Below are 18,891 nucleotides of genomic sequence, written 5' to 3'. Positions count from 1 at the left end.
CAAATTTTGTACTTACATCATTAGGAGGGCTCAACTGATGGATGGAGACTGCTTAGCCACCACCGACCCTACAACCTCTACCTTCTCATAACTGGATCAACACTAACAGAATGGGCACAGCAACAAAAAAACGACTTCTTTGTGCAATGTTTTTATATTAAAAAAACATTCGTTTAAAAAAAAACAGATTTACACATGTGAGTTAGTTCACATTTGGGCAACACAAAATGCATTTTTCGATACAATTTACCTGACTGTCCTGGAAAAAGAACAGCATAAAAAAATATATATATATATATAATCACACTAAAACTTATGCAACATTGTGTTTTTGGAGCCATGTTGAGAAGAACACTTGCTTACCGCTTTTTTCTAAACTTGCCTGTGGAGGAGGAAGTGACTATCAAGGCAAAATACAGTGCATACTACCTCAACAATGTCAGCAAAAATCAGGCAAAGGTATCAAAAAAAACAGCCACAGCAACGCAGTTAATGCATACATAGATACCTGTCAACCTTCTCATGACAAAACATTCAACTATGGCTAAAGTCAAGGAAACAGGAAGTGTAAAAATTAAGTATCAACAAGGACGTTTGTTGGTCTGAACCACTCGGGATGACTGCACGCGCATAACGTATCTAAGAGCCTTATAGACAGTTGGAGAGAGACAGGACAGTACAACTTTTTGAGTCAACCTATTTGGACAGTTCAACCCCACACATGGCCTGTGTTTAACTTTCTTCCCACCCACCGGTAAAAAAAAAAAAACAACAACGTACAGAAGTCTTATCTCCACCCCTCTTAGGCGTTCGAACCACCCCAACTTACCAACACAGGAGGTTTCAGTTTGTTTTATTGGAAAAACACAACAGGCAATAGCATTTTTTTAAAACTGAGATGATTTACATGGTAATGTCTACAGTTTAATAAACATGAGTTCTAACCACATTTAATGTAGATACAGGGCTGGAATGACCATATATGCATTACTACCTCACTAAAAACAAAGCATTTACAAGAAAAAGAGAAACAAAAACAAAAAATAAAGTAGAGAAATCAGAGGATGTGTTCGCCGGGTAATCTGCCATCTATGTGAAACACTTTCAAACCAAGGAAATTTAAGATCTTCATCAAGGCGTCTGCATCCAAACATTTAACAAAGGATTTTGTTTTCGACAATGTAGCATTTACTTTATGTCCACTTCACATTACTGGCCCTGTGCAGAAGAAATACATAGAAGATACATTGCATGTTAACAGCGGAAACAGTTGACTCAGCTTCCCAAAATAAAAAGCTAAAATAAAGCCTGTACAGGGAGGAAGTTTTGGTTAAGAGTTTATTAATCGCTGCCGTCACTGGAACCCTGTAAACCCTGTGAAAGGAAGGCGGTGTTATAGTACAAAACATCACAGCGTACGAGAATGTGGACGGCAGATGACTATCGGGGGCGTACCTGAGGGGCTTGTGGTGCGGCGCCCATCGTCTGTGGGTTAGCGGTACCGTAGTAAGCGGCCTGCTGTCTGTAATACTCCGCCCAGGCAGCGCTGTAGTCTGGTTGGCCTCCAGGCTGAGAGGCTGCTGGTGCTGCTGCGGCCTGAGGGGCTGCTTGACCTGGAGGGTAACAGAGGATGGAATCCATCAGCACACAGTAAACAGGTGAGACCACCCTGTTGTGATAGTGTAATAACCATTGACAGTAAAAACTATGGACAGAGCTTCCGTGACGTCACCCGTTTGTTTCTGAAGAGCCGTTTTGAGGCTCGGTGGGAGGTTCCGGGACGTGATGACCGCCGCCATGTTGGCAGCGTCACGTCAACTAAAACTCCGAATATGGACAAAGAGGGGGAGCACGAGTGGGGTTTAGTGGGACGGGCGATCGTGGAAGCAGGAAACTCACACTGTGATACGTCAACTGTCTGTCACTCAAGCGGCAACGCCCATAATTATGCGTACTTTTAAGTCAGAATACCATTGAAACGAGTGAGTTGTAAAAAAATTCACCCCCCCTACAATTGACACTAGAAGAGAACCTATCATCTGAGACCAGAGTGGTTTTTTGTACCAGGCTGTAAACATGTTTTTTTCTGCTGTGAATTCGGACATTTTAACACAGGAGTCTATGGGAAATTACTCGCTTTTGGAGCCAGCCCCCAGCTGTTGCGGCGCGAATTACAAGTTTTGACACTTCTGGATGGGCTTCAACTTTGAGCCCCGAAGGTTGCCGCTTGGTGATAACACACCTACCAATAAGTACATAAAACATCAACTGACAGGAGTTTAAACCTTTGACATTTGAGACTTATCATATTTATAAGAAGGGGAACGAACCCACCACCACGGTCTCTAGGTGGCACGTCAGAAACCTTCTGCTTTTATCTCGGGCGGCTGCAACAGCAGCACCTCTACTACAGAGAGGCCGCTCACAGAGCCAACCACCCTTCAACATCAGCATCATTCAGGCTTCTCAACTTCAGAAGCTCTGTCTTTCATGAGGACTACTGACAGAAAGCTTCAAAATACTGTTTCTATCTACACATTAAAATAAAGACCTAATGGGGGCAAAATGTTCACTTAAATCCAGCTGTACCCACCTTGTTTCTTATAATACTCCTCCCAGGCTTTCGTGTAGTCCTGAGGTTGTTGACTCTGTTGACCTGCAATGAAAACAGAAATAAATGTTTCAAAGCATCCACGTCTGAAATAAAAATCACAAACAAATCATACACCCTACATTGCTTATATCCATAAGCCACAAAATGCAAACATCATTTAACTCTAAACGCAGTAACAGTAAAACATTCATGGCAAAACATCAGTGTGAATGAAACCCTATGATAGACTAGTAAATAAGCTACTCTAATAAAAGGTGGTTCTGTGTCGACAGCTCAGTCCTGTAAGGTGAAAGTGTTGCAGTCTAAACAGCACAGGCGTCAATTATAAACCAAGTGGAGGCTCACTGAAAACCCTCCACTGCAGGCCAGCAATGCTGACACATACCCAGACCTGAAAAAGAAGCTGATTCTAAGAAGCCCAGTGACTGTTTAGACTGTCTTGTGTCAGTAGGTGTACACTGAAACTACAATCATATACCCATTTTCTTGTAATATTCCTCCCACGCCTTGGTGTAATCTGCCTGTCCACTCTGACCTGCAGCCTGTGGGTCACCTGTTAAAAAGAATGGCACTTGTAATTAGTGAATCATTCTCAGCAGTTTGTCCTCCACCTGCCTGGGTCAGCCAAAGGATGGCGGAGGAAAACTATCCTGACCCTGGGTAATAACAAAAAGTTAAAAAAAAAAAAGGTGAAACCAAGCCAACCTGTCTTCAGTTAGCAACACCAGCAAGACGAGCACAGAACACTACTGCAGTAAACCTACTCTGCTCTAAACCTAAATCTAAACACCTACGCACTACTTCCTCCCAAGTGAAGAACACGTCAGTTACCTTGGCCGTTGGTTTGACTCGTTCCAGGAGCGCCGCTGGTCGGGGTCATGGGAGCCTGCGGCTGTTGACTGTACTGAGCGTAGTATGCTGCCCATGCAGCTGCGTTGGCATCGGCTGCCGCTTTATCTGGAGAAAAATCAGTTTTGGCTTTAAAAACAGGCCAAGACAGTTTAAGAAACAGTTAGAGCCGTTATTTCTGCCTGACATGAAGAACCACAAAACATAAATTCATTGATAGTGTCATTGAAAATGACACTATTAGCAGGTACTTACTTGGATCAGGCTGGCCCTGCTGCCAGTGTGGGTAGCCGTTGCCCCATCCTTGGGGCTGATAAGGAGCAGGAGGACCACTGATGAAAGAAAAAAAACACCTATCAACTCTCACGCTCTTCACTTGTGCCTGGAGTGTTTTTGAATCAAAAGGAGTATACTTACTGAGGTCCTGGAGGCCCCTGGTTGTATGGTCCTGGGTTGTATGGACCCATGGGAGCTCCAGGGGGTCCAGGTGGTCCTGGAGGACCATGAGGGCCTGGTCCTCCGTGTGGACCAGGAGGGCCATGTGGGCCACCCATCGGAGTAACTGGTCCCTGAACATAGCAAGTACCTCACAGTGAGTAAACAAGCTTTAAACAAACATGGTCTGAATTTGCTCGGAACTTTAAGAGACTCACCCCAATTTTCTCCTCCACCAGCTGCCTGGCGTAGTCGATCTGTTGGGGGGAGCCTCTGACAGTAAACATCTTGATGTTGGGATCAGCATTGGGTGGGGGATTCCGTTGTAGTTCGATTCTGGCTCCAGACTGCTGGCTGATGCCCTTGATTGTCTCACCGCCTGCAAACGATATAAAAACAAAATTACAACTTGAACGTCAAACCAGGAGGAGTCTGGTTGTTACTAGACTTTCTGTTTGCCATACAAATCTATAGTGGTGCATATCTACTTGCCTTTTCCAATGATGAGGCCAGTCTTCATGGTTGGGACTGTGAAGGTAAACTCCTGCAGGCCACCAGGAGGGCCCATGTTCCAGTTGCCCTGCCCACGCCCACGTCCTCTTCCACCTCCATGCCCCGGGGGTCCTCCAGCCTGGACGCTCCTCAGCAAGTCGGAAATGATTTCTGCCGCATGTTGCGCCTGGTCAGGGGGACCCATGATCTGTGCTATCCTGTCTGGTGTGCTGCCATCATCTAGAGACAACAAAAAGCAATTAGAAACACAAAGCTTTACAAACAAAGCATATACTGGACTATGTGCATGTATTTCTTTGCTATATTTAAGTGCTTGGGTCTCAGATTAGTTAGGGTTAGGGTTATACATCAGCTTTTCTCTAATGCTTTATAGGCGTTATCGTGAATCTCACCTGGTTTGAATTGAATCCTAACGCCTGTGTCATTCTGTATTTTCTTGATCATTTCTCCGTTCCTACCAATAACAATTCCTACAGCAAATCGTGGGACAGGAACCTAAACAAAGAAACAAAAGAGCAAATTTAAAACATTTTAAAGTAAAACATTGATTTCCAAAAGGAGCTATTAACCATGTGCCAAATCCTCACATCTAAGGCGTCTCCTCCTCCGATCCTGGAACCATACTCGCCCCGTTGCTCCCTGAAGCCCTGGTCTCTGATCAGCTCCATCACCATCTCTTTGGCTTGCTAAAGAACAAAGTACATCTCATTAGAAAAGACTATTCAGCATGTAACATAACCTCCTTACATCCGACTAAATTTTAACTCACCTGAACTTTAAACGGTTCTCCTGAAATACGGAGTGGCTTGTCTGCACCTGTGTTTTGGGGTCCATCTTGGATCATGACCATCTTCACCCCAGCTCGTTCCTGCACATCCACAGAATGAGTTAGTCAATCCTAAAAGCCCTGTGCATGCAAGACAAGATTCTGTTTTTTTGTCACTTACCTGAAGGCTTTTGATGGTTTCTCCTCCTTTTCCTATGACGAGGCCTGCTTTGGATGCAGGCACCATGATCTCCTGAACCGTCATTCCTGGACCATCGTTGTGATGAAAAGCTGGAGCTGGACGTCCCTTCTCAACTATTTCTGTTAGTAACCGTTTTGCAGTCCTAATGAAAGGAATTCACCATTATTCATCTGACATCCTGTGAAGTCCTAAACCAGAAGAGGATCAGCACTTACTGAATTGATTCTGGGCCTCCTGTTAATGTCACTGACCTATCTGGCATGCCTCCACTGTCTACAACACAGAAAATGACAAGTAAATACAAACTGCAACAAAAAACATCCACCATGAGTTGTAGAAAGTACAAACTCAGACCTACCAGGGGCAATCTGTATTTTACAGCCAGACTCTTGCTGCAGACGTGATATCTGTTCGCCTCCTCTTCCAATAACTAGGAGAAAAGGGGGATAGGTTCAGACGTAAAAAAAAAACCTTCCCTAATTTCATTATACGATATCTGAATAAAAACCTACTGAATCCAACCATCCCATCTGGAACCTTAAATTCTTCCGATGACGACCTAAAAACATAAAAGATTCATGCTTAAGACCCTCATCATATAGATACTGGCAGTAAGCAAGCATACTCAAATGTGACGTGTCCACCTACCTCGGAGGTCCACCCATTCCTCCCATTGCTGAAAAGGCTGTAAAACACAACATAAAGGTTATTGGCGGATTCATACAAAGTACTAAAGAGACATTTAAAAATTACAGTTGCTAAATGTAATTATTTCTATGCCATCAGGTCACTTACCATCATTTGTAGCCACTTTCTTTGTCTCTGGTTGGTCTGTGACATGATACAAAACACTGTAAGCCCACTGACCATAACATCTGTGTTGATCATTGAAATTATACAATTTTATTTAACTGAATCTGAGAGGTCAATATACACAAGGCTTAGCTTGACCATCCTCACAGAAGGTCATGTTTTGTGTCTTCACTGATAGCTGTGGTATTACCTAAAGTAGATGGTGGTTGGCATGCACCCAATTTGGAGATGCAGACAAAGAGTACAGCCAGAATATAATAATATTCTAACTTTGTTCCCACACAGTGGGAACACCTGTGCTGAGCTCTGCCACGAGACTTTGGTTTAAAAAAAAAACTGGAGCTGCTAGTTCACCAGGCAGTGGGCTTAAATCGAATTGTCCCCTTTAAAGCAGTATAGATTCGGCTTTGGATCCAAACCCTCTGCTTTGTCAAATACAGCTCTGGTATAACACAAACTGCAACTTCTTAATAACCATAAAAACACATCTCCTGGTCAAGGTACAAAATATTGGTTGAGGTTTGAATTATCCCCCATGTGTACACCTAGTCCCTGCAATTTACCACACTATCAGAAAGAAACTGCCTCCTTCACCCATTTAACAATTTCCCTTGCAGGAACAATGCATTTAATTCTTGTCCACCACCCAAAAAATTGACACATTTATAAGCACAGATGGGCAAATATTTCTAATAGCTGTGAAAAAAATTAACAAGATCAGATGCTAAATAACATGCCATAAACCAACACTCTGCAAAAACTACTGCATTAAACATTACTAAAAATGCACTGATAATATTTGTTAGTAGTACCTTATTGTGTTAAAACTTATAATGCAAAATGCTTACTCATATAAAAGACTGATTAGGAACATTTCTACAGATGCAAATACATTTTTAGTAGCTGCTAAAATACGCAGGCAAACAATAACTATCTAGACTTGCATTAAAATCGATTTGAGCCACTGACCGATATTCAGGTTAGGCATGGGAAAATACCCACCAGCGTCCTCCAGGGGCCTTTTCTGGCCTCCATAACCAAACTCGTTTGATGGTGGTGCCGCTACGCCATCGCCGCCAATTTTCGCTGCGATCTGAAACAGAAGACAGGAACAAAAAATGTTGGTGAGGCGATATAATCGCTGAGCAGGTTTTTATGCGCTTGGAGAGAAGAGAGCCACGCTGTCTGCGGCCTACCCTCCTGTCCGGAAGTCTGGACCAACAAAGGAAAGCTTCACTTTCCCCTCAGAGAATTTGTTAGTGTTATAATTTTGTGTAGTTTATTGCACCAGGTAAGCGCAATGAATGTGTCCATATATGTCTAAAGAAGCAGTGATGTTTTTCCACATCTGTTTTCGTTTTCGAAGTGTCGCGTAACATTAGTCATCGTTCGCTAGCTTAGCCTAGCCTGTCGTGGTGTAGTCCATAACGACACAAAGCAGCGAAAATGTCATTTTTTTACGGCACAGAACGTTTGAAGAAATTATTTAGATTTTTTCTTACCTGTCGTGCTCGTTGTAGAGCGTCTTTAAAAGCATCGTTCATACCGCCACCGGCATTAGAGGACGGAGGGGCCACGCTGCTGTAGTCTGCCATATCTGCTGCTCTTCTCCAATCTCCTCCTCGGCGCGACAAGATGGCGGGTTTCATTCACGAGAGGTGGACGGGAAACCCCGCGGTTTGTGGATCAATCTCGCGATAGCACCCGCACGATCCAAACCGCGTTGGCGACAAATATGTTCAAAAAGCAGCTCAATTACAAATCGCTAAATTGTCCCTGCTTATATTTGGGACAGGCCTTTAATTATTCTGAACTAGCTGAAAAATTGTCCATATTCCTTTCATCATTCACGTCATCGTACAGCCTTGTTTATATGTCTCCATGACAACGTCACACGTGGGCATAAATTGTTGTTTTTTTATGTTATATATTTATAGTTATATATTTGCTTCTTACCTTATGAGAAAATCAGACCCGGCTTATAATTGAGGCCGGCCTTTATATATGTCCAAATCAATAATCGGACCGGACCTGTAAACGGGACCTGTGTCACTATTATTTGAAGTTTTATGGCATTTACCAAAAAATATTAGGATATTTAAAAATTATATAAATTGCAAGTCAAATATTTATTTACTTTCGTGAAACTTGAATAATAAGTTAATTTAGACCAAATTATCTTGTCCACCTTAAACAAATATAGATATATATATTTAGAGATTTTGTCCATTGTCCATTTCAGCCATGCTGGAAAACAAACCACTCGCCAGTTAAAAGACAAATTGAATTTATGTGTTTGTTTCATTTTGACTGAAAGAGCTCTCCATAGATTCTCAGCTCTGGTCATTATGGTTTGGGGAGGGTCAGTGGGTGTGTCTTGCAGGGGCGTGGTTTGCACTGTGTAAGGCTGAAGCCAGACCTTTTTCTTCAGTAGACAGTAAAACAAACTATCCAGCAAGCTTCTGTGACATCACTCCATCTGCTCCAGGATGCTCTGGAGAAAAGTTCACATTGTGATAGGGCACACAGCTGTCACTCAAACACATCTGTAATTATGCATAATTTTAAAATTCACCCCTACAGTAGATGCTAGAAGGGAACTTTGAAGGAAGCCCCTAGCAGCTGCAGCGTGAACTGCAATTTTTAATACTTCCACATTGGTTTGGTTTTCCTGCCCTGGAGGCTGCCGCAACATACAGGCATTCATACATTCATAGTCCACTTTAGACCTGCAAAGTGAAGCTGTTTTAGTCTTAAAGGTAGGGTAGGAGATTCTGAAAACTCAGTGAGAGTCAGCCAGATTTCCAAAGTAAACACACGCCCCTTTCTCTTGGAGCTCACCCCGAAGCCACGCCTCCCAATCACATGGACGCGCATTACCTGAAGACGAGCTGCGGTCTGTGACTTCGGCCATCATGCACGTACCTCTCTGGTGCGCGCAGAGCAGGAAGAGAGTGACAACCAGCCAATACTCCACGCAGGGTCCACCCGGAGGATTGGCTGATGTTTTTAGCGTTTTATAGCTTCCACAGATGATTCATATTCTTCGCTTTAATGCGAAACTGCCGAACTAATCGGTTGCTATCAGATTGTAAAGAGAAGTTACACTAATTTCACAAAAAGTGCATCAGAATGAAATCTCCTACCCTACCTTTAACAAACACTTATTACATTATAAAAAACACCTCAAATTAAAACTCCCTGATCTCTGTAAGAAATAGTGTTTTATTATACAGCCCACATTCCAGCACATATCTTTATTTACACAGTTCATCTTCAGCATCTGTTCAGTTCATATTCAAACAAATCATGCGTCAGTCAGGTTTTCAGAAACATCACCTGGTTGGTTTCATGCTCTTCTTGAATCTGGGCCTTTTGTAGTGAGATTTGACGCCCAGTTAACCTGAATTAGATTCTAGATATTATTTTCTGATCTTCAAGACTCAATGGAAGAAAACAGGTTTTCAAATTTTCTAGTGAGAGTGTAGTTTATTAAAGCACATGGAATAGCCCTGACAAAGCTAGCTCCCATGCCGTTATAATATCCTCTAAGTCCACGTCTTTCATATATTGTAACAAATGCCGGTAGTAGACCAGAGGCTGGATGGGAAGAGCTGAAAGCTGGGAAACAAGAAAAAACATGAGTCCAAAATCAGAAACTGCTTCAAATCATTCGAAAGAGAAATGACAAATGTTACCCTGAGCTTGCTGCTGAGTTCGGATTACTGCCAGAGGGTAGCTGGTCATCTGTCCAGAGGCAAAGGCCACAAAACTGAAGAGGAACAGCCTGGAGTCACTGTTGTAGGCCGGATCACTCTTTGCCCAGGACATGATCGACTGCAACAAGAGGCGAATGAGTATCTTTCAAAATAAAAGTCTGCTTCCATCTTTCTAGTTTTATGCCTCACCTGGTGAACTGCACACTCCACGCCGGCATAGGGGATCATGCAGAAGATGCTCGGCTTGAATCCTCTGTAAAAGGAGGACAAAGACTCCTGTCTGTAAATAGATCGGGCACAGGCAATGACGCCATCGTAGGTGCCGGCCTGCTGCAGGTTCAGTCTCACTTTCAAAACCTGTGAGGCAGAGAAGAGGTGAAATGTTACTGAGAAATCCTCCACTTGTACAATAGACAGTTATTGAGCATACTCAACTAAAGGGTTTTATTCAATCTTTAAAACAGTTTAACACAGGACAGAAATGATGAAGCACTCAGACCTGCCACTGATCTCTGATACCTCTAAGGGGTAGAAGGCTGCATGAGCGACAGCTCCAGACACACAACCCAATCCGAAACGCTGCTGCACCGTCAGAGTCTCCTGGGTTCTGCATTGGGTGTACGATTTCATCTGGACAGAGCAAAGCAACTCTGAGGCAAGAAACTGATCATAAATAATTCAAAGTGGAAAGCCTGGGCTGAACCTAGGCTCACCTGAGCATAGATGAGACACTGTAGTGTTGACTGTGGCGTTCCTTTCAGCACATTAACAGCGTTGCCTTGCCACATCGAGCGCAGACCACCTGTCCTCGTCTCCTGGAAGCCCTGGGAGAAGGCCTTCGATCCATGAACCTGTGGCGCAGACAGGAAAGTTAGGATTGTTAGGAACGTTAGGATAAATACAGACACATATGCAGTGCAAAAGTTTCTTTTCCATCATTCAAGACACCCGAGGAGGTAAAATTCCTCCCTCTGGAGGACAGAGAATAAGAGCAAAGGAAGGACATGGTCCTCACTCAGTGAGACCTGGTCTCAACATGTGGAGTCATTCTGACATTATGCAGACAGATAGGAGAACATCGCCATGTTCCTCAAGACACCGGATCCATCAACTACGAGGAAAAGTGTATATCTTGTGCTGTGTTCTGTCTTATGGCACTTTGAATAACGATAACTGATAAACAAAACATACATGGCAGTCCTGTGACAACTAACATCTGGCAGTGGAGCTGACCTGCAGCTGGGTTTTGAGCCGGTCTATTGGTGCCGTGACCGTCCGTGAGACAGCATCTGCTAGTCCCGCTGCCAGCGCAAACGTCCTCCAGGCCCTAAATCCTGATGCCTCTTCAGGGAACTCGATGGGCATCGCTCGGCTCTCCCCCACATCAAAAACCTGCAGGAGGACAATGAAATAGATTCAGTTGATCTTCCTCTAAAGTATCATTTTTTTTTTATATTGACAAACTTACCAGACTGTGTTTCCATGACGACACAAGCTCCCCAATGTTGTCCACAGGGTTGAGGATGATGTGGTGCAGAAATTCACCCCAGTCCACTGTCATGGAACTGTCCTCATCCATCCTGGTGGTAGCAAACACAACAGAAAGGACTCTGGATGAGTTGTTTGTTGTAATTTGATGTAAACATCATCGTCATGGTGATTAAAAAAGGGAGGCAATGAGTCTAAACTCAAGGATCATGTTAGCTGCAGAGCAATGGGGTCATTCATTATTCATTAATGATGGCTTATAGATGTCCAGACAAATACTAGTTATTCAAACAAAACTATGAGATAGTGGGCAAAAAAAAAAAAATCTTACATTTGTATTATTTTTTTTGCATTCGGCTTTGAAATGACCACTCCTAACTCCTTAAACAAACTTATGATGTCGTCCTGGTCAATCTCCCCTGATCAGAAGAAGAAATGCACACAATTACAAACATATCCTGGGCCTGCTGGGAGCTCATGATTGCAAAGGTCACTGAAATACTGCAGTGCTGTGTCCCATAAACAGACCATATACATGTAGGACAGCACTGTGTGCAGAGAAGCAGTAGTTATGTTCATTGCAGGGGTATTATAATGCACATTCATTCTATTCAATGTGTTCAGTAGCATGTCCTTTTGAGGTAAGACTCTCACTCACCACACTTGTCCTTATCAAGGTCATGGAAATAGATTTTCCAGTTCTTCTCTCTGTCCATCATGTAGCTCAGGAACTCTTTGTAATCCAGCTGCCCGTCTTTGTTTTTGTCATAAGAATCAACAATGTTCTACAAGAAACAACATAAAGCTTTATATTTCATGGGTTTGGGGTGGATTCAGTTTTGACCTTTGCATGTTAAAAACACAAATATTTTAAATATAATTGAATTACCTGGACTTTGCCATCTGCTGATAGAATCCCGTGCTTCCTCATCTCATGGTGCAGCTCTGCCACTGATATGAACCCATCCTTGTTCTGGTCCAATTTCACAAATAGACCTTTAAACTGATCCATTTTAGTTTAAATCATAACATCTAAAACACAGCTCGACTCAAAGACAGCATTAATGCACTGAATAACATCAGAGATGATTGACCTGCAGCCCTGTACAGACGCTGACTCATGAGGCAGTGCAGAGGGGGAGCAGCTCTTATCATCAGTTTAAAGCAGAGCGCACTTCCTGTGGGGTCCAGCAGGTGGCGCTGAGGCTGCAGGAGAGGCCAACACCATCGTTATATTATCATCCTAAATTGTGGCATCCTTAGAGACACTGTGGGTTATAATGAGAGAATTAATTAACACGTAATACATTAACATTAAATAAGTGTCTCGCTAGGCTGACGTCAGGGGACATGTGACCAATCACACCGAAACTTTCTGTAACTTCTTTATTGATCAATGATTGCTGAGCAATATTAAGGCATACATGTTTTTTTTTATTCCTATATTCTTCCTTTTATAATGTTTGAAGTGGATTTTATCCAGTTTTAATCTAAAACACATAAAAAGTATATCACCACAGCAATCATTTATAAAAACAAGATTAACAAAATGCTTAATATATAATATACAGACAGTGAAATTAAAAGATTACGTTTTTTTAAGTGCTTTAAAATGAAGTAACACCACTTATAGAAGCTATTTTTTTAATACTTATTGAGTATATTGGGGGTGGGTGATGACGTCAGGCTCAGCTCTTTTTGTTTTCCGTCACCTGTCACCTGGGTGATGTGTAAGGGACCTCCATTTAGTGAATGACGAGCGTCAACATTTGTTTTCTAGAAAGAGCCTCGTGATTCCAGTTCACAGCGTGGAGTCAGAGAGCCGCACCGGAAACTGCCTTTCAAAATAAAACCACTTAAAAAAAACTTTGCTGTCTCCATACTGAAATATAAATATAAAAAAAATAAACACCACTAGATTTGTAAATGTATTTTAAAAAATTAAGTGTAAGCACAGCTGCTGCTAGGTAAATCCATCCACATTCATGCTGCAAAGCTCATCCACCTCTGACTCTGCTGCATCAGGCTGCACGTTCAGCCTCACCGGAAGCAGAATCATTGATCGGGTCTGACTTGACTTTGGCGCTGTGGATGCAGGGGAGGGAGCTGTGCGGCTATTTAAAGAGGGTCATCCAGTCACGGATAAATAACAGAGGCTCCACGGCGTTGACTAACCGACTCTAAATGGTCTTCATCCTGCACCGAGTGTCCGTCTGTGGATACTTATTGTTTATCTGTCTGCTGTGACAACCATCCGCCGAACCAGAACCCAGGCCAGAACAGCAGCTCTCTTCTCCAGGGGGCTCTCTGCTTATATATTTTTTTATTTTATTTTTTTTACTGTAGCAGTATAAAATGGGTAAAGATTACTATAAAACACTCGGCATCTCTAAAGGAGCCACAGATGAGGATATAAAGAAAGCGTACAGAAAACAAGCGCTGAAATGGCACCCGGACAAAAACAAGTCTCCAGCCGCCGAGGAGAAATTTAAGGAAATCGCGGAGGCATATGAAGTCCTCAGTGATCCGAAGAAAAGGGAAATATATGATCAATACGGAGAAGAAGGTACTCATATTTATTTCAATCTTATTTCCCCCCCGTGGTTCTCCATTATAAACGCGCTGTATAAAAACTGGCTTTAATTCAAGTCACACAGTGTGCCCAGAAAACAGCTGTTCAGCACATTATAGGCCTGCAGTTCTGTACATTTTATGGATTAGCTCATTGTGTTTTAACACTTTGAAGGCCTGCCTTCATTTTTACAGCATTAACATGGTGATATAGTGGGGAAAAAATGTAGGCCTATATTTGTTTGCATAAATGTCCAGATGGCTTTGGGTGGAACCATGTTTAATGTGAGAAAGAGGAAAAAAATGACCACCCAGCATCTCCACAGTTGAATAAAATAACTAAAAATGCTTGTTATGGAAGGTTATGCAAGAAACTTCTTCAGAAAGGGCTAGTGTGCATTGAAAAAACGTGCATTTTAATGTCTGCAGGATGAAGTTACAATGAGCAGAAGTGCCTGGACATGCATATATGGGTCTTTTAATCTAGAATGTGCATCATTTTTTTGTGATAAAATGCAGGATTTTTAACATCTGAGTGAGGAAATGAAATTTTATGCAGCGATCTTAATCCAAAGGTGCGCTCATTAATGTGAGAAAGCATGACTGAGCGAATTAAAGGTACATCATGGAGCTTGTGTCTCCCCCTCCTGGCAGTAAGAGTAATTACACAAACACTGCTGAGGCATGCAGGTGAAGTGGGAGTGTCGATGGCTCACAAGCATGGTGGAACACCGGGACTGTTACTTCATGCCAGCTTGCTTGTTAACACTAGTAACTCTACTGCTTAGTATTTCAAGATAGAACTCTTATTTAGGCCTGATGTGAAAGCTACATACGCAACCTCCGTGTTTGTCACACCAATCTTTTTTTTAGGCTGTCATCCTTCTTCATTCCAACATCGGAGATGTTGCCAGTAGTTGCTGCTTATTTCATGCTATGAATAAAATGCATTGCTAGCACTCCATGTGACACCACAGACAGCAGATTTATCTGGCTTAATCAGCTCTGTGTAATAAAATGGGCTGTAACATGAACATCTTGGTTCAGTTCACCACAGTGATAAAGCTTTTATACATGTAAAGAGGATGAAACTATAGAACATTTGTTATGTTTGCTCTGAATTTATGAGGCTTCACTTTCTCTGCTGGGTGTTCCAATGATCAATGAATCATTTCTGTCGCTCGTCAGGTCTCAAGGGAGGAAGTGGCCCCACTAGTGATGGACAAGGCACCACCTTCACCTACACCTTCCACGGAGATCCTCACGCCACCTTCGCCACGTTCTTTGGGGGCTCCAACCCATTTGAGATGTTCTTTGGGCGTAAAGCCAACGGGCGGGATGACGAGGACATGGAGGTGGATGGAAACGACCCCTTCAGCTCCTTCCCCAGCTTCAACCTGAACGGCTTCCCTCGGGACGGACACATCGGCCCCGGAGGGCCGCAGCGCCGGAAGCAGGACCCGCCCATCATCCACGAACTGAGGGTCACCCTGGAGGAGGTTTTTCATGGATGCACTAAAAGGATGAAAATCTCCCGCAAAAGGTTAAATCCAGACGGCAGGACCATGCGCACCGAAGACAAGATTCTCACTATCGAGATCAAGCGTGGTTGGAAAGAAGGAACCAAGATCACGTTCCCGCGGGAGGGAGACGAGTCACTCAACACCATCCCTGCTGACATTGTTTTCGTCATCAAGGACAAACCTCATCCTCACTTTAGGCGGGAAGGCTCCAACATTGTGTATCCAGTTCGCGTGAGTTTACGACAGGTGAGGGGTTTACTTTCTTTGGCACCTTGATGACTGTCATATTAATAAGACTCTGATAGAGTCTCTACCTCAAAGGCACACACTGAATGAACACACATAAACTCTTCGGCTGTGGAATTATATAATCTGGATGCTCAGCATTGAGAAACAGGAGCTGTATGTCAGGGAGGGCAGAGCGGCGACGGCTGCCCACGTGCACACGATGCAAGATGTGCTTGTACGGATCCTCCTACTCTCCTCAGCACTCAGAGATTGATCTTAATGCTTCGTCTCTGAATATCTAAACACTGCATACAATCAACAGCAGATCACGTCCAAGTGAGGTGATTCAATCAAGAAAATGACAAGACAGGAACAACATGATCACAACAGCGATATTAATAGGATCTGTTATTACACAACGAACAAACTCCACTGATAAAGACTACTGGTTGCAGGCTGATCTGGGTGCATCACCTGAAGGAACCATTATCTAAGTATCCTGCCTACAATTTAGTAATTACACAGTGACAGCTCACAGCAGATGGGTTGCATAAGCTGTTGAAACTGCTGCTCTGAGATGCTCTGAGGTCATTTACAGACAGTGTTACCATGACACACAGGTTCTCCCCACCGGAGAGAACTGACAATGATGTGAGAGGGGATTGATGCTTTTCTTATACCTAAAGCAGACGACCAGGAACCCTGTGATGGGCTGGTGACCTGTCCAGGGTGTACCCTACCTCTCACCCATAGATAGCTGGGATAGGCTCCAGCCCCTCATTGACCCTGTAATGGACAAGCTGGTTCAGAAGATGAATGGATGTTGAGCAGTCATCCATGAGCTCAGTGTGAGGTGGCAGCACTCATCCAGCATGGGGAAGAAATCGGCTGCTAGATTCAAACATGGCACAGAGAGCCTGGAAGATGACCTCCACCCTGGAGGTGGAAGGCTCTTCCATCGCAGCTTTGATGATACAGCAGCTTCAACACAAACTATCAGTACTGTGCATATATATCAGTATAGTATTGTATAAGTTCATACACGGTTCTCAGCCAGTGAACAGACTCCTGTGTTATTTCTGTCTGCTGTGGATCATGTGTGGGTTGCTGTTCTCCTCACACTCACCCACCTTTCTTGTCTTTGCAGTCTCTGTGCGGATGCTCGGTTACCGTGTCGACGATAGACGGGAAGACTTGCAACATGAAGATCACGGACGTCATCAAGCCTGGCCTGAGAAAAACTGTAGCCGGACAGGGTCTCCCTTTCCCCAAAAACCCTGACCAGAGGGGAGATCTGGTGGTGGAGTTTGACGTGAACTTTCCTGACTCGTTGCCAGGCAACGCCAGGGACGTCCTGAAAAGGCACTTACCTGCTTAGGACGAAGGACACAGACTGTGACTGAGAGGAGAGAACCACATGACTCTGCTCTCACCCTTGATTATACACTCACACACACAAACACAAGGACAGATCTGATGGACCCCCAACCGATGAATGTGCAATTTCTCTTTTTGAGCTCTTTGGTGTTTTTTTTATAAATGCCATGCATGCTGCCAAGTTGAAACCAGACTGTTTGAATTGCAGATAACTGAAAGTACACATTTTTATGTATGTGAGACACAATCATTTTATCTTTTTGTGTGTGTTGGAAATATTTGGCTGTGTATGGTCTACCGTTGCCAAAAAAAAAATCCCTTGGATCCGACATGGGGGGGGGGGGGGGGAGTTTTAGTGCCAAACATTAAGCTTCATAACTACATGTTTAATTTTTGTCACTGAACTGGTGTGCATTTTTAGAAATTTAAATGTAAAAATACTGAACTTGAATTTTCAAATAAATATTTCCACATTAATGATGGTGCCTGTTTCAAGTCATGGAGAGGCGTTCAAAGACTCCATGAAATAAACAGTGTGTTTAAAAACAAGCGCTTTAAAATGCTGCTTAGAAATATTTATTGTCTGTGTAGCAATTTCACACAAAGTGGGCTCTTTTCTGGAATGGGGGGGGGGGGGGGGGTGTATAAAAATAATCCTATATTTTGATAGTCAAAAGTGAATATTTTGTTGTTGTATACAGTTACATTTCTGATGTGCAAATTAAAATGATCTCGAGTGAATTTAATGGTAAAGTTATGAATGTGTATATATAGCTGCATGGTGTCAGCTGCATGATGAAGAGGCCTTTACATTCTCCCACCAGGGGACGCCACATCACTCACCATGACTCATCAGGGGCCCACAACAGGGGAGGGTCCATATAAGAGCAGGCAGGCCCCCATGATCCCACCTGTCTGTCTGCTGCATTGTGCTTGTGTGTTTACCAGCATGTGTTAGAGAGATTTGTGCAAATGATGATGACTCACTATCATCCAGGGAGGCCGCAGAGTAAACACACCTGCTCAGTGTGGGAGTTTACAGGCTGAAGAACTGAGCTTTGGTTAACATACAATGACAAAATTTGACCTCTTATTTATATGTAAAGGTCATAATTTACATGTGAGATGATCCTTTAGTAACAGTCTCATCATTAAATACTTAAACTGTATTAAAAAGCTGGTTTACAGCAGGTATTATTACAATTTATTATTATTATTATTATTATTAATTTATTTATGTGTTTTTGTTGGTTTGTTTTCAACAAGAATTCAATTTGCCCATATTTTTAACCTTTATATGAAATATAATATAATAAATTAGGTTTACTACCTGTTTAACTTCAAGGAACAATTTTAAAGTTTATTTGTTGAATAACTATTTGACATATTTGCCTGTCATTATATTAGGTATCATGATCATGCTGTCTGATCCCACAGGGCTTTCACAGACATACTATTCAATATCAATTAAAATATAAAGTATTCAGAATTGCTGCTTCCATGCACGGCCTTGTAATGATGGAATAACTGTGTGTTTCCACATTTTTCACAGTTTTTCTGCTCTTATTTGAATTAAAGTGTATTCTTTTAAGTGTTTTTGCTTGTAGAGCTAAACAAGGTTTATCTGCGGCCCACTTCTCTTTTTTTTAAACTTGCAGCACGTCTTTTAAATGCCTGAGTAATTGTTTTACAGTGATGCTCCCCCTGTGCTGGTTGTACAGGTGCATTGGGGCTCCGTCCAGGGTCCAGGGTCCCACTGCGCCTGCGTCCCACGGCACGCTGCGAGACAAACA

General features: G+C 42.9%; 3 protein-coding genes across 10 annotated transcripts; 1 reads left to right on the top strand and 2 right to left on the bottom strand.

Moving 5' to 3' along the window:
• Window positions 1-181: 181 nt before the first annotated feature.
• fubp1 (far upstream element (FUSE) binding protein 1) lies at window positions 182-7,850 on the bottom strand. Of its 8 annotated transcripts, none has more exons than XM_028427239.1 (20): window positions 7,695-7,850; window positions 7,162-7,285; window positions 6,175-6,210; window positions 6,028-6,064; window positions 5,892-5,938; window positions 5,738-5,809; window positions 5,595-5,652; window positions 5,359-5,521; window positions 5,181-5,279; window positions 4,999-5,097; window positions 4,804-4,906; window positions 4,391-4,630; window positions 4,117-4,277; window positions 3,881-4,032; window positions 3,719-3,795; window positions 3,446-3,592; window positions 3,093-3,167; window positions 2,594-2,656; window positions 1,456-1,613; window positions 182-1,374 (listed from the first exon to the last, which is right to left on the bottom strand). In XM_028427239.1, the coding sequence occupies exons 1-20, from the start codon at window positions 7,839-7,841 to the stop codon at window positions 1,342-1,344; spliced, it is 2,091 nt and encodes a 696-aa protein (XP_028283040.1). In that variant the 5' UTR covers window positions 7,842-7,850; the 3' UTR covers window positions 182-1,341. The 8 variants fall into 8 exon arrangements, with proteins under 8 accessions (XP_028283040.1, XP_028283044.1, XP_028283041.1 ...); XM_028427243.1 differs by having other exon boundaries at window positions 182-1,218; XM_028427240.1 differs by having other exon boundaries at window positions 3,446-3,571.
• A 1,778-nt stretch (window positions 7,851-9,628) lies between these two features.
• slc25a24l (solute carrier family 25 member 24, like) lies at window positions 9,629-12,411 on the bottom strand. The gene is made up of 10 exons (XM_028427250.1): window positions 12,289-12,411; window positions 12,058-12,184; window positions 11,731-11,818; window positions 11,380-11,491; window positions 11,145-11,303; window positions 10,625-10,762; window positions 10,431-10,541; window positions 10,101-10,268; window positions 9,891-10,029; window positions 9,629-9,813 (listed from the first exon to the last, which is right to left on the bottom strand). Exons 1-10 carry the CDS (start codon window positions 12,409-12,411, stop codon window positions 9,629-9,631), a joined length of 1,350 nt encoding a protein of 449 aa, XP_028283051.1.
• Window positions 12,412-13,529: 1,118 nt separating this feature from the next.
• Window positions 13,530-17,647, top strand: dnajb4 (DnaJ heat shock protein family (Hsp40) member B4). The gene is made up of 3 exons (XM_028427252.1): window positions 13,530-13,965; window positions 15,159-15,739; window positions 16,869-17,647. The coding sequence occupies exons 1-3, from the start codon at window positions 13,755-13,757 to the stop codon at window positions 17,097-17,099; spliced, it is 1,023 nt and encodes a 340-aa protein (XP_028283053.1). The 5' UTR covers window positions 13,530-13,754; the 3' UTR covers window positions 17,100-17,647.
• The last annotated feature ends 1,244 nt before the right edge of the window (window positions 17,648-18,891 follow it).

The sequence above is a fragment of the Parambassis ranga genome, chromosome 17 (assembly GCF_900634625.1).
Source record: "Parambassis ranga chromosome 17, fParRan2.1, whole genome shotgun sequence".
In the NCBI taxonomy this organism is placed as follows: Eukaryota; Metazoa; Chordata; class Actinopteri; family Ambassidae; genus Parambassis; species Parambassis ranga.
This window is presented reverse-complemented; position numbering and strand designations above follow the sequence as displayed.